The sequence below is a fragment of the Nannobrachium achirus genome (assembly GCF_963921795.1).
Source record: "Nannobrachium achirus genome assembly, chromosome: 7".
Lineage (NCBI taxonomy): Eukaryota > Metazoa > Chordata > Actinopteri > Myctophiformes > Myctophidae > Nannobrachium > Nannobrachium achirus.
In genome coordinates this window covers 71,525,102-71,541,629 of record NC_137816.1, presented here as the reverse complement: position 1 = coordinate 71,541,629, position 16,528 = coordinate 71,525,102, and the positions used below count along the sequence as shown (strand labels likewise).

General features: G+C 35.9%; 1 protein-coding gene across 1 annotated transcript; it reads left to right on the top strand.

Moving 5' to 3' along the window:
* The first annotated feature begins 1,812 nt into the window (after nucleotides 1-1,812).
* gtf2a2 (general transcription factor IIA, 2) lies at nucleotides 1,813-10,397 on the top strand. Its single transcript, XM_080729833.1, has 4 exons — nucleotides 1,813-1,996; nucleotides 3,616-3,720; nucleotides 7,915-8,041; nucleotides 9,997-10,397. The coding sequence occupies exons 1-4, from the start codon at nucleotides 1,925-1,927 to the stop codon at nucleotides 10,020-10,022; spliced, it is 330 nt and encodes a 109-aa protein (XP_080585959.1). The 5' UTR covers nucleotides 1,813-1,924; the 3' UTR covers nucleotides 10,023-10,397.
* Nucleotides 10,398-16,528: the final 6,131 nt, after the last annotated feature.

Sequence of the window (16,528 nt, the reverse complement as noted above, 5' to 3'; positions counted from 1 at the left end):
TTGCCTGAGTTGAGTGCAGTGCCATCTGGGGTGACACGCAAGTCTCCTGTTGCACTGAGGGGACGTATCGAACACAGAGTCCATGATTACCATTGTCCAAGGGGATGATATGATTCAGACTCGAGTGATCACCACTCTGCTGTTTTGTTTAGTTTAACATTTATGATTTTGTTTTTCGTGTTGAGCCATTTGTTGTGTTTTTAAATATTTGTTTATTTTCTTCCTCCAAATCTAATAAGCAATCTACTTACTGCTGGGCGCCAAGGGGAACAGCCAGGTCGACTTCAGGGGGCACCATAGGACACTAAATAGCCCACAATAGTAAGACTTTGAGTGACAGCGAGCACCTCTTTTCACGGTGTCGCCCTTGTTTCCCTGCATGCTTTGTGCTTGTGTGTGTGTGTTTTAATTGGTTTGATTATTTTAGTCTTCTGGGTAATAGTTCCTTCTAGCTTATAGCTTCCCCCCCTGTAAAGCAGTCCCACTGTTTACTCTGTCCCCTTGATTGCTTTAAATCTTATGATTTTACTATTGATATTTTATACACCTTGCTTTGTATTACAGTTTTAGATAGTGATATAATAAATTCATGTATTTAATTGTTTGCCTGTATAATGTAATAAAACCCTTGTGTTTGGGGGAACACCAAGTCTCAAAACCTTGTTTCTTACTTGTTTGTGGGGAACCCAAGTTTACACTGACTGACTGTACTGAGTATTTAATTCCTCGATTTCCTCGAGGTGGCGTTGTCCGGTAATTTGAGTAAATGCTAAGCCGCACCAGGTCACACAAGGTCAACTGAGATCCTAGTGGTTTTACGGCTAATTATTTACATGTAGGCCTATGTGCAACATTGTTTTCTCTCTCAACAGTAAACAAACCAACATAAAGTTTAAGTGTATAGAGGGTATCTGCACATTTCTAAAGTGACAATTTAAAGGAGTAGTTCACCCCCAAAATGACTTTTTTTCTATTGATTACTCATGCCATTGAGAGTAGAGTTCAATAATATTTTTTGTTTTCTGTCACATTCCTAAGACAAAAATTAGTAAATAGTAAATTTACCCCCATTGATTCAGGATGGTGACCCGTTTCGAAACGGGTCACCATCCGGAACGAATGGGGGTAAATTTATAGTTATCACATTTTTGTCTTAGGAATGTGACAAAAACCCAAAAATATTATTGAACTCTACTCTCAATGGCATGAGTAATCAATAGAAAAAAAGTCATTTTGGGGGTGAACTACTCCTTTAAGGACTTTTTAATACCTCTAAAATGACGAATTAAACATTGGACAAATTGTCAAATATTAGTTTAGTTAAAGCTATACTGTGTAAGTTCAACTAGTGGTCAGTAGCGGTATTGCTTTTTTCGGCCGTTTTTCGGCCGGAGTCGTCGCGGACCACCGCCGCGGACCACCGGAGCGGCGCCGCAAACCACCGCGACCGATAGTAATCCGTGGAGGGGTAGAACGCATGGTAGAACGTAATTTTCTGGCCAGGATTTGTTTTATAAAAAAAGTTACATGGTACAACTTTAAAATATGATTATTTGGGGGGTACCCAGTTATGATTATTTGGGGGTCCGCAGCCTGCATAAGGTTGAGAACCACTGCCTAAAACGCTCCACATGCTACATGTATCTTGTGAGAGTTAGGGTGAGAGAAAACGCTTGTTTCTTTCACAACAACGTGGCAACCCTGCATGGCGTCGTGACGTCATCAAACGGTTGTTTTTTTTTTGTCCTCGCGGTGTGCCGTAGCTCTTCTGCGGCTGCGCACTGACCGTTTGAACCGGAAGCACAACAAACAGTTCATTTATAATAATAAGTGGTTATCGTCGCTTTGGACGCAGAACTTAACGTCATTAACGTTACATTAACGTCATAATATCGTTAATCCTCGCATATCCCCGCCAGGTCAGATGGCCTACCAGCTGTACAGGAACACCACCCTGGGGAACAGCCTGCAGGAGAGTCTGGATGAACTCATTCAGGTTGGAGCAACACCGTTAGCTTTAGCTTTAGCACCGCCAGGTCACACACACACCGGTGACCCGGAGAATGCTGCTACCTCCCCTCGGCCCGAGCCGTTGGTGTGTGCTTCAGCGTCACTCGGTTCTATGAGTCACTGATGTGGGTGTAACGCGGTAGACTCAAAACGGTCACATAATGCTGTGAAACGTCGTCATAATAACATTATATTAAGTAGTTTACTCACATTTAATACTGGAGTAAAAGTATCAATACTGCAGTGTAGAAGTATAGGTCTGCTGTTACCTGGCAAAATACTTTATAAACGTTAAGTATGTCCTTAATTACAACAGCAGAGGTTTGATTGATTGATTGATTGATTGATTGATTGAAGACTTTATTGTCAGTTTGCATAGGAAAAGGTACAGTTTCATGACGGTACAGTTCACTGGTACAAGGTCTACTAAAAGGAGATACTAGAAAAGACTACGCTTATTTCCATAGGAAACCATTAAAGTATCTCATATAACATTGAATGACAGACGGATAGAACACAGTACTATGCAGTAGATATAGTCAGGAAGAAAAGGGGAAGATAATAATAATAAAATAAAAACATACAGTAGGTAAATACAAAGAGGGGTCAGGGAAGGGTATGTTCGTATGTAGCCGCAAATTGCAACACTAGATTTTTTTATACTCGGATGAATCTAGGGTTGCAATACCTCCCATAGAGATCCAATGCATGAAAACAGTTTTTTGCTATCTGATTGTATTAAACGACTTCAAACTCACCAATATTGTGGCTCTATAGAAAGCTTGGAATTTACTCTTGCTATCTGCAAAGTGTTTGTTTCTGAAAAATCCACCGTAGAATTGTTATCATTTTATTTTCTGTCAAGAAATTCAGTTCGGGTGATTATTTTTTCTAAGTGCTGGAGTTTGGAAGCGCTTGTGGGAAGTCAGTCAGCAGTCCTGTGTACCAGCTGGTTCTAAATGTCACATAGCCTAATGCAGGAGGCAGCGGGACATGGCGTTATAGACAAGCGCTTCCGAAGTTCAAGACTTAGAAAAAAAACATGTCTTCTCGGATTTCTTGACAGAAAATAAAATCATAACAATTCTACGGTGGATTTTTCAGAAACAAACACTTTGCAGATAGCAAGAGTAAATTCCAAGCTTTCCATAGAGCCACAATATTGGTGAGTTTGAAGCGCAAGGTGCAAATACAGAGTCTATTCAAACATTACTCACTGCAGCCCAGAAGGTAAAACATTACTCACCTAAGACACTCTGCTTGTTTTGTTTCCCCTATGCTATTTCCCTTATCTGCTGTAATTTCTTGTTTCTCTTTGTCATGATATGATTCTGATCCAGAAGCGGTACGATGATGTGTATACAATGCATGCGGAACATGGTTCCTCTCTATTGTAGTCTGTGCAAATGTGGGGGTATGGAGATGGGGATAAGAGACTTTGTCCTCGTAGGAATCCATTATAATATCTATATATATATTGTATTGTTAAAAGAAAAGAAATATAATGTTTCCTACTCTGTTTTAAAGAAAATAAAAATAAAATAAAAAGTTGGTCACAAAAAGAAATCTCTGTTCTAAAGTGGAGTTGTTTGTTTCATGTTTCAGACTCAGCAGATCACCCCTCAGCTGGCTCTGCAGGTGTTGCTCCAGTTTGATAAAGCCATCAACACAGCTCTGGCCAACCGGGTTCGAAACCGCGTCAACTTCAGGGTGAGTGAAATGTACTGATTTACTGTTTAATGTGATTATCATGTAATATTATAGAACCTATAGTTTACTGAGACGCTACGCTGTCTCTCTGCGTTCTACGATCCTATAGTTTACTGAGACGCTACGCTGTCTCTCTGCGTTCTACGATCCTATAGTTTACTTAGACTCTACGCTGTCTCTCTGCGTTCTACGATCCTATAGTTTACTGAGACGCTACGCTGTCTCTCTGCGTTCTATGATCCTATAGTTTACTGAGACGCTACGCTGTCTCTCTGCGTTCTATGATCCTATAGTTTACTGAGACGCTACGCTGTCTCTCTGCGTTCTATGATCCTATAGTTTACTGAGACGCTACGCTGTCTCTCTGCGTTCTATGATCCTATAGTTTACTGAGACGCTACGCTGTCTCTCTGCGTTCTATGATCCTATAGTTTACTGAGACGCTACGCTGTCTCTCTGCGTTCTATGATCCTATAGTTTACTGAGATGCTACGCTGTCTCTCTGCGTTCTATGATCCTATAGTTTACTGAGACGCTACGCTGTCTCTCTGCGTTCTATGATCCTATAGTTTACTGAGACGCTACGCTGTCTCTCTGCGTTCTATGATCCTATAGTTTACTGAGACGCTACGCTGTCTCTCTGCGTTCTATGACCCTAGCATCTTGGGTGACTCGCAATGACGAGGAAGTTGTGGAACTATAGGCTCGCCCTCAACATAAAATGAATTTTAATTGTAATTCTCCCCATTAAAATATATGTACCCAATCGAATATCTTAGTTACATCGATATCGTTCATGTGAACTAGTTTGTTGAAGCTTATTCATCATACTCATCTAAATCGATATGACCGCGCCGTACCGCATCGTGGCCGTACCGTGCATCACCGCACAATGCAGTGTCTAGCAGGAGACGTCTATGCAAGACTAGTAATCCATATAGCGATTTATTTTCAACAAATATTCACTGTGTATTCACTCCATTTTGTTCAAAAAGTTTCCTATTTATCATGACAAAGCAAAAAATAAATTAAAAATATTAATAAATATCATTTTATCAATTTAAATCTACACTGTCGCCATTAATATTAATGGTAGAATGTGGACTTTGTCCCACTGCATAACTCCGTCCCCGGTAGCAAAAGAGAATGATTTTTCTGGTTGGCCAGTCAGGGACCAATCAGAAGGCTGACAAAGGTTCAGTTGCCTTCCTTTGATGCATTAAGTGGCACACACACACACACACACACACACACACACACACACACACACACACACACACACACACACACACACACACACACACACACACACCTTCTCTCAACACCTACAGGTTGTGTTCATAATAGGGTGCATCAAAATTCAATGCAAAAAATAAAAAAAGTTTAGCAAAGTTTGGGGGAAATTCATTCATATTTAGAGGTGCAACGCAGCAGGTCAAGTTGTGACATTTCGGCTGCTTTTAGAGCTTTCATTTCTTGATAACATGACATGACAATTTCTCAAAAATACAACAAATAGTTTGTTGTCAGAGGTGTTTCTGCCAAGAGAAAAGGTGTTTAATCAAGAAGAAACATTTACATTCTCTGAGTGCCAGGGGCAGCATCTAGAGGTGCCTCCTGTGCTTTCATGGCTGATGTTGCAATTCCGTGCAGCGTCTGCTGCTGTTACTGGTCAGCCACCATGTTGCATAGATGTGCGTATGTAGTATAATATATTATAATAACATGCAGTTCTGTTTATAATATATTATAATAACATGTAGTTGTGTGTATACTATATTATAATAACATGTAGTTCCCCTCCACTCCACCAGGGGTCTCTCAACACCTACAGGTTGTGTTTATAATATATTATAATAACATGTAGTTCCCCTCCACTCCACCAGGGGTCTCTCAACACCTACAGGTTGTGTTTATAATATATTATAATAACATGTAGTTGTGTTTATAATATATTATAATAACATGTAGTTGTGTGTATAATATATTATAATAACATGTAGTTGTGTTTATAATATATTATAATAACATGTAGTTCCCCTCCACTCCACCAGGGGTCTCTCAACACCTACAGGTTGTGTTTATAATATATTATAATAACATGTAGTTCAGGTTGTGTTTATAATATATTATAATAACATGTAGTTCCCCTCCACTCCACCAGGGGTCCCTCAACACCTACAGGTTCTGTTTATAATATATTATAATAACATGTAGTTCTGTTTATAATATATTATAATAACATGTAGTTCCCCTCCACTCCACCAGGGGCCAGGTTGTGTTTATAATATATTATAATAACATGTAGTTCCCCTCCACTCCACCAGGGGTCAGGTTGTGTTTATAATATATTATAATAACATGTAGTTGTGTGTATAATATATTATAATAACATGTAGTTCCCCTCCACTCCACCAGGGGTCCCTCAACACCTACAGTTTCTGTTTATAATATATTATAATAACACGTAGTTCTCCTTCCATCCACCAGGGGTCTCTCAACACCTACAGGTTGTGTTTATGATATATTATAATAACATGTAGTTCAGGTTGTGTTTATAATATATTATAATAACATGTAGTTCAGGTTGTGTTTATAATATATTATAATAACATGCAGTTCCCCTCCACTCCACCAGGGGTCCCTCAACACCTACAGGTTGTGTTTATAATATATTATAATAACATGTAGTTCCCCTCCACTCCACCAGGGGTCTCTCAACACCTACAGGTTGTGTTTATAATATATTATAATAACATGCAGTTCCCCTCCACTCCACCAGGGGTCCCTCAACACCTACAGGTTGTGTTTATAATATATTATAATAACATGTAGTTCCCCTCCACTCCACCAGGGGTCTCTCAACACCTACAGGTTGTGTTTATAATATATTATAATAACATGTAGTTCAGGTTGTGTGTATAATATATTATAATAACATGTAGTTGTGTGTATAATATATTATAATAACATGTAGTTGTGTTTATAATATATTATAATAACATGTAGTTCCCCTCCACTCCACCAGGGGTCTCTCAACACCTACAGGTTGTGTTTATAATATATTATAATAACATGTAGTTCAGGTTGTGTTTATAATATATTATAATAACATGTAGTTCCCCTCCACTCCACCAGGGGTCCCTCAACACCTACAGGTTCTGTTTATAATATATTATAATAACATGTAGTTCTGTTTATAATATATTATAATAACATGTAGTTCCCCTCCACTCCACCAGGGGCCAGGTTGTGTTTATAATATATTATAATAACATGTAGTTCCCCTCCACTCCACCAGGGGTCAGGTTGTGTTTATAATATATTATAATAACATGTAGTTGTGTGTATAATATATTATAATAACATGTAGTTCCCCTCCACTCCACCAGGGGTCCCTCAACACCTACAGGTTCTGTTTATAATATATTATAATAACACGTAGTTCTCCTTCCATCCACCAGGGGTCTCTCAACACCTACAGGTTGTGTTTATGATATATTATAATAACATGTAGTTCAGGTTGTGTTTATAATATATTATAATAACATGTAGTTCAGGTTGTGTTTATAATATATTATAATAACATGCAGTTCCCCTCCACTCCACCAGGGGTCCCTCAACACCTACAGGTTGTGTTTATAATATATTATAATAACATGTAGTTCCCCTCCACTCCACCAGGGGTCTCTCAACACCTACAGGTTGTGTTTATAATATATTATAATAACATGCAGTTCCCCTCCACTCCACCAGGGGTCCCTCAACACCTACAGGTTGTGTTTATAATATATTATAATAACATGTAGTTCCCCTCCACTCCACCAGGGGTCTCTCAACACCTACAGGTTGTGTTTATAATATATTATAATAACATGTAGTTCAGGTTGTGTGTATAATATATTATAATAACATGTAGTTGTGTTTATAATATATTATAATAACATGTAGTTCCCCTCCACTCCACCAGGGGTCTCTCAACACCTACAGGTTGTGTTTATAATATATTATAATAACATGTAGTTCAGGTTGTGTGTATAATATATTATAATAACATGTAGTTCAGGTTGTGTTTATAATATATTATAATAACATGTAGTTCAGGTTGTGTGTATAATATATTATAATAACATGTAGTTCAGGTTGTGTTTATAATATATTATAATAACATGTAGTTCCCCTCCACTCCACCAGGGGTCTCTCAACACCTACAGGTTCTGTGACAACGTGTGGACCTTCGTTCTCAACGACGTGGAGTTCCGAGAGGTCACCGACCTCGTCAAGGTCGACAAGGTCAAGATCGTAGCCTGCGACGGAAAGAGTAAGAGCTGTCAATCACTCTCTGTCTGTCTGTCTTTCAATGACCTGTCTGTTGATAATTACAGCTGATCTTAATGACATAACAGATGCATTGTTCAAGGTGTTTTTACTCATTTAAAATGTAACCAGAGCTATTCATATATAATATAACTATTAGAGCTATTGTAATGTTTCTGTAAACATTACATGTTCTGTTTCAACTCTTCAGTATTTAATGTTCTCTTCCTGCAAATGCATTTTTTCCACATTTTTTTTTCTTTTTTCCCTGTTTTGCCGTTCTAATTCTTATGGAGAATGGAGCATATTTTTATAGTTTTCTAATTCTTATGGAGAATGGAGCATATTTTTATAGTTTTCTAATTCTTATGGAGAATGGAGCATATTTTTATAGTTTTCTAATTCTTATGGAGAATGGAGCATATTTTTATAGTTTTCTAATTCTTATGGAGAATGGAGCATATTTTTATAGTTTTCTAATTTTTATAGAGAATGGAGCATATTTTTATAGTTTTCTAATTCTTATGGAGAATGGAGCATATTTTTATAGTTTTCTAATTCTTATGGAGAATGGAGCATATTTTTATAGTTTTCTAATTCTTATGGAGAATGGAGCATATTTTTATAGTTTTCTAATTCTTATGGAGAATGGAGCATATTTTTATAGTTTTCTAATTCTTATGGAGAATGGAGCATATTTTTATAGTTTTCTAATTCTTATGGAGAATGGAGCATATTTTTATAGTTTTCTAATTCTTATGGAGAATGGAGCATATTTTTATAGTTTTCTAATTGTTATGGAGAATGGAGCATATTTTTATAGTTTTCTAATTCTTATGGAGAATGGAGCATATTTTTATAGTTTTCTAATTCTTATGGAGAATGGAGCATATTTTTATAGTTTTCTAATTCTTATGGAGAATGGAGCATATTTTTATAGTTTTCTAATTCTTATGGAGAATGGAGCATATTTTTATAGTTTTCTAATTCTTATGGAGAATGGAGCATATTTTTATAGTTTTCTAATTCTTATGGAGAATGGAGCATATTTTTATAGTTTTCTAATTCTTATGGAGAATGGAGCATAGTTTTATAGTTTTCTAATTCTTATGGAGAATGGAGCATATTTTTATAGTTTTCTAATTCTTATGGAGAATGGAGCATATTTTTATAGTTTTCTAATTCTTAAGGAGAATGGAGCATATTTTTTGCAGAAACTTGTAAAAGTCAAGAAACCATTGACAAGCAGAATCCACCTTCATGGGTAGATTAACTAACCCTAACCCTAACCCTTCATGGGTAGATTTAAACTAATATAAACCATTGACAAGCAGAATCCACCTTCATGGGTAGATTAACTAACCCTAACCCTAACCCTTCATGGGTAGATTTAAACTAATATTTTTGAGAAGGTCATAAAATAGCAAAAAAACAAAATCTACAAGCTCAATGTTCTGAAAATCTACTGTCTTGCCAATTAGTTGGGGCGAATCCGATACAACTATGAAGGTAAAATAACTAATTGAGCTCCCATGTCCCTCGCAAAAATGTGGGCAAAATGTTTGACCGCTAGGGTAATTTTCAGTCTCATTCACTTACTATACACTATACTATAAAGGAAAAAAATACCCCCCAAAAAAACCGCTTTAAGTGGGATGTGGGGGGTCAAACTAGAGGATTGTGCGGCTGTTTTTAGGCGGAATGTTTTTTTTTTTTTTTTTTTTTTTGCGAGGGACATGGGAGCTCGATTTGTTATTAAACCTTCATAGTTGACAAAACCACTGAGAAACGGACCTTTGCTCTCCACGGTCACAGAAGTATGGGTTTCAATTTAGTATCGGGATTCAGGACTAAATGACAGGACGAGTGAACATCTGTAGTAGCAAACATGTTTAGCTGGACCTTCAAAATAAAATGACTTTAATAATCATACCACTTCTTTGTGTGTTTTTTTTTCAGACACGGGTTCCAACGCTGCCGAATGAAGACCATGCACACGCACACGCACACGCACACACACACACACACACACACACACACACACACACACACACACACACACTGGGTAGAATGTATCATTAATTGTTACTTTGATTAATTATTATTATGTTACATTTAATTACATTACTCTGTGTTTAAACACAATGTGAACAACATTAATTATTATTTGACATTTAATTACGTTACGTTTAAACACAATGTGAACGAGTGCAGAAGGAGTCAACCAATCAAGGCCTTGGAATTACAGGAACCTTTTATTTATAATTTTTTTTTTTTTTTTCTTTTTTTTTTTTTTTATAAATGTATCAGTTTTTTTAGGATGACGTTTTGAGTTTAGTTTTTTAAGTTAATAAAATGTTTAAAACTCATAGAGCTTTTAATGTGGTTATTATTATAATTATTATTAGTACCAGTAAGACTCCCTAAATCGGGAGATTGGCCTAAAATGTGTTCGGCCTGATGGTGGCGCTATATGGGACAGCTCCATGTTGATGACATGACTGTAGACATACTGTGTACCGATTTGTGGGATTTTAGGGCAAAAATGTGTATTTCTTTTAAGAATCGGCCTCATGGTGGCGCTAGAAGAGGGCCATGTGAGAAAGGAGGGGTGAAGGTTGTGGTTTGGCAGCCAAGGAGTGTGTGTGCAAAGTTTGGCATGGATCGGGGCAACGGTGGCGGAGATATGAGAAGGGCAAAAGTGTGACGTGTGACAGACAGACAGACAGACAGACAGACAGACAGACAGACAGACAGACAGACAGACAGACAGACAGACAGACAGACAGACAGACAGACAGACAGACTGACTGACAGCCAGTGGAGGTTGTGATAGTAACTGCAACCTGACGGTCACAATTATTATTATTACCAGATGTTCAGGCCATCCCAAGTTCAACAATTGGGATCCCATTATTTTTGTAATTATTTGGATACAGAGTGGACTGCGCTTTATTTTGAAGAGCCCCGAAGCCACAGTCGTGTCCAGGTTGTGTAAATTCACTAAACCCAGATGTAGACCAGGGTTAGGGTAGAGGATAGGGTTATGTAGACCAGGGTGTAAACCCAGAAGTAGACCAGGGTTAGGGTTAGACCTAACCCTAACCCTAACCCTGTAGACTGGGGTGTTTTTTACTTTCACACAGAAATGAACAATCCTAACTGTGGCCGACCGCCGCAGCCCGGCGTCGCCGTGAAATAAGCAGTTCTCTGTGAGCGAAGCATTCAGAGATAAAGCCCTTTATCAACTAAACTCTTCACTCATAACTTTAGAAAGATGTACAACTAAACTCTTCACTCATAACTTTAGAAACATGTACAACTAAACTCTTCACTCATAACTTTAGAAACATGTACAACTAAACTCTTCACTCATAACTTTAGAAACATGTACAACTAAACTCTTCACTCATAACTTTACAAAGATGTACAACTAAACTCTTCACTCATAACTTTACAAAGATGTACAACTAAACTCTTCACTCATAACTTTACAAAGATGTACAACTAAACTCTTCACTCATAACTTTAGAAACATGTACAACTAAACTTTTCACTCATAACTTTACAAAGATGTACAACTAAACTCTTCACTCATAACTTTAGAAACATGTACAACTAAACTCTTCACTCATAACTTTAGAAAGATGTACAACTAAACTCTTCACTCATAACTTTAGAAACATGTACAACTAAACTCTTCACTCATAACTTTACAAAGATGTACAACTAAACTTCACCTGCTTATTGCTAACACATCTTAACAAATATGTACAACTAAACTCATCACTCATAACTTTACAAAGATGTACAACTAAACTCTTCACTCATAACTTTACAAAGATGTACAACTAAACTCTTCACTCATAACTTTAGAAACATGTACAACTAAACTTTTCACTCATAACTTTACAAAGATGTACAACTAAACTCTTCACTCATAACTTTAGAAACATGTACAACTAAACTCTTCACTCATAACTTTAGAAAGATGTACAACTAAACTCTTCACTCATAACTTTAGAAACATGTACAACTAAACTCTTCACTCATAACTTTACAAAGATGTACAACTAAACTTCACCTGCTTATTGCTAACACATCTTAACAAATATGTACAACTAAACTCATCACTCATAACTTTACAAAGATGTACAACTAAACTTCACCTGCTTATTGCTAACACATCTTAACAAATATGTACAACTAAAGGCTTCACTTGCTTATTGCTAACACAACTTTACAAAGATGTACAACTAAACACTTCACTTAGTCCTAACATACCATAAATACTCTAATAATGTCTTGTATTCAATAAAAAACGGACCACCTTCAATTTCCAGGTGCGCATTGAAACAAGCAATTAAAAGCCTCCCTTTTTTCTTTTTCTGCTTCTGTTTACTATGAGAAACAAAGAATGGGTAATTCACCGCGATACGGTGAAGCATAGCATAGTCCAAGGAACAGCAGAACACCATTAGGAGATACGTATATATAAAGCAGCACAGACAGACACACGGAGGAGAGCAGAGCGCGTCTCACTCTCTTCAAGCAGCATTCCTCTTCACTTGCTAATTGCTAACAACTTTACAAACATTTACAACTAAACTCTTCACTTGCTTATTGCTAATTTAGCAGGTATATAAGATATACAGTATGTATGCATTCCACCAAGAATCCCTCACGTTTTATTGTATTTTTCCTTCCACTTTTATTTTGTAAATAGTTTCCACAATAGACCGTTTAGGGAGTTTTCTTTTATTTTGAAGTCCTCACTTCCTGTCTAGCGTCATCTACCTGCGGGTGTTCTCTCTTCTAACCTGTCTGTGAGAAGGCAGTGTGCTGCAGACGTTTTGTGTGATGTTAATGCTGCTGCATTCTTTTATTTATTTCTGTCCAGAAATAAATTATGCCACAGTTTCGGCTAACGTGAACACCTGGGTCTCCTCATCTTCTAAACACAACGCAGAGCAGTAGCGAGGGTCTGCTAGGATGGAGGCCCAGACCGGCTACACTAACACAACTTTACATCGATGTACAACTAAACGCTTCACTTGCTTATTCCTAACATAACTTTAGAAATATGTACAACTAAACTCTTCACTCTTAACTTTACAAAGATTTTAAGACTTTAAAAAACACTTCACTTGTTCCTAATATAACTTTAGAAATATGTGAAACTAAACTCTTCACTTGCTTATTGCTAACAACTTTACAAAGATGTACAACTAAACTCTTCACTTGTTTATTGCTAACAACTTTACATCGATGTACAACTAAACTCTTCACTTGCTTATTGCTAACAACTTTACATCGATGTACAACTAAACTCTTCACTTGCTTATTGCTAACAACTTTACATCGATGTACAACTAAACTCTTCACTTGTTTATTGCTAACAACTTTACATCGATGTACAACTAAACTCTTCACTTGCTTATTGCTAACAACTTTACAAAGATGTACAACTAAACTCTTCACTTGCTTATTGCTAACAACTTTACAAAGATGTACAACTAAACTCTTCACTTGCTTATTGCTAACAACTTTACAAAGATGTACAACTAAACTCTTCACTTGCTTATTGCTAACAACTTTACAAATATGTACAACTAAACTCTTCACTTGTTTATTGCTAACAACTTTACATCGATGTACAACTAAACTCTTCACTTGTTTATTGCTAACAACTTTACAAAGATGTACAACTAAACTCTTCACTTGTTTATTCCTAACAACTTTATAAAGATGTACAACTAAACTCTTCACTTGTTTATTCCTAACAACTTTACAAAGATGTACAACTAAACTCTTCACTTGCTTATTGCTAACAACTTTACAAAGATGTACAACTAAACTCTTCACTTGCTTATTGCTAACAACTTTACAAAGATGTACAACTAAACTCTTCACTTGCTTATTGCTAACAACTTTACATCGATGTACAACTAAACTCTTCACTTGTTTATTGCTAACAACTTTACATCGATGTACAACTAAACTCTTCACTTGCTTATTGCTAACAACTTTACAAAGATGTACAACTAAACTCTTCACTTGCTTATTGCTAACAACTTTACAAAGATGTACAACTAAACTCTTCACTTGCTTATTGCTAACAACTTTACAAAGATGTACAACTAAACTCTTCACTTGCTTATTGCTAACAACTTTACAAATATGTACAACTAAACTCTTCACTTGTTTATTGCTAACAACTTTACATCGATGTACAACTAAACTCTTCACTTGTTTATTGCTAACAACTTTACAAAGATGTACAACTAAACTCTTCACTTGTTTATTCCTAACAACTTTATAAACATGTACAACTAAACTCTTCACTTGTTTATTCCTAACAACTTTACAAAGATGTACAACTAAACTCTTCACTTGCTTATTGCTAACAACTTTATAAAGATGTACAACTAAACTCTTCACTTGCTTATTGCTAACAACTTTACAAAGATGTACAACTAAACTCTTCACTTGTTTATTGCTAACAACTTTACAAAGATGTACAACTAAACTTTTCACTTGCTTATTGCTAACAACTTTACAAAGATGTACAACTAACTCTTCACTTGTTTATTGCTAACAACTTTACATCGATGTACAACTAAACTCTTCACTTGCTTATTCCTAACAACTTTACAAAGATGTACAACTAAACTCTTCACTTGCTTATTCCTAACAACTTTACAAAGATGTACAACTAAACTCTTCACTTGCTTATTGCTAACAACTTTACAAAGATGTACAACTAAACTCTTCACTTGCTTATTCCTAACAACTTTACACAGATGTACAACTAAACTCTTCACTTGCTTATTGCTAACAACTTTACAAAGATGTACAACTAAACTCTTCACTTGCTTATTCCTAACAACTTTACAAAGATGTACAACTAAACTCTTCACTTGCTTATTGCTAACAACTTTACATCGATGTACAACTAAACTCTTCACTTGCTTATTCCTAACAACTTTACAAAGATGTACAACTAAACTCTTCACTTGTTTATTGCTAACAACTTTACAAAGATGTACAACTAAACTCTTCACTTGCTTATTGCTAACAACTTTACATCGATGTACAACTAAACTCTTCACTTGCTTATTCCTAACAACTTTACAAAGATGTACAACTAAACTCTTCACTTGCTTATTGCTAACAACTTTACAAAGATGTACAACTAAACTCTTCACTTGCTTATTGCTAACAACTTTACATCGATGTACAACTAAACTCTTCACTTGCTTATTCCTAACAACTTTACAAAGATGTACAACTAAACTCTTCACTTGCTTATTGCTAACAACTTTACAAAGATGTACAACTAAACTCTTCACTTGTTTATTGCTAACAACTTTACAAAGATGTACAACTAAACTCTTCACTTAGTTATTCCTAACAACTTTACAAAGATGTACAACTAAACTCTTCACTTGCTTATTGCTAACAACTTTACATCGATGTACAACTAAACTCTTCACTTGCTTATTCCTAACAACTTTACAAAGATGTACAACTAACCTCTTCACTTGTTTATTGCTAACAACTTTACAAAGATGTACAACTAACTCTTCACTTGTTTATTGCTAACAACTTTACATCGATGTACAACCAAACTCTTCACTTGTTTATTGCTAACAACTTTACATCGATGTACAACTAAACTCTTCACTTGCTTATTGCTAACAACTTTACAAAGATGTACAACTAAACTCTTCACTTGTTTATTGCTAACAACTTTACATCGATGTACAACTAAACTCTTCACTTGCTTATTGCTAACACAACTTTACAAAGATGTACAACTAAACTCTTCACTTGTTTATTGCTAACAACTTTACATCGATGTACAACTAAACTCTTCACTTGCTTATTGCTAACAACTTTACAAAGATGTACAACTAAACTCTTCACTTGCTTATTGCTAACAACTTTACAAATATGTACAACTAAACTCTTCACTTGTTTATTGCTAACAACTTTACATCGATGTACAACTAAACTCTTCACTTGTTTATTGCTAACAACTTTACAAAGATGTACAACTAAACTCTTCACTTGTTTATTCCTAACAACTTTATAAACATGTACAACTAAACTCTTCACTTGTTTATTCCTAACAACTTTACAAAGATGTACAACTAAACTCTTCACTTGCTTATTGCTAACAACTTTATAAAGATGTACAACTAAACTCTTCACTTGCTTATTGCTAACAACTTTACAAAGATGTACAACTAAACTCTTCACTTGTTTATTGCTAACAACTTTACAAAGATGTACAACTAAACTTTTCACTTGCTTATTGCTAACAACTTTACAAAGATGTACAACTAACTCTTCACTTGTTTATTGCTAACAACTTTACATCGATGTACAACTAAACTCTTCACTTGCTTATTCCTAACAACTTTACAAAGATGTACAACTAAACTCTTCACTTGCTTATTCCTAACAACTTTACAAAGATGTACAA

Excerpts from the sequence above, each read along its gene's own strand:
- gtf2a2 (XM_080729833.1), top strand. The coding sequence starts at position 1,925 with ATGGCCTACCAGCTGTACAGGAACACCACCCTGGGGAACAGCCTGCAG. Across the intron at positions 1,997-3,615 it reads GTCTGGATGAACTCATTCAG|ACTCAGCAGATCACCCCTCA; the intron begins GTTGGAGCAACA and ends TTCATGTTTCAG. Across the intron at positions 3,721-7,914 it reads GAAACCGCGTCAACTTCAGG|GGGTCTCTCAACACCTACAG; the intron begins GTGAGTGAAATG and ends CCACTCCACCAG.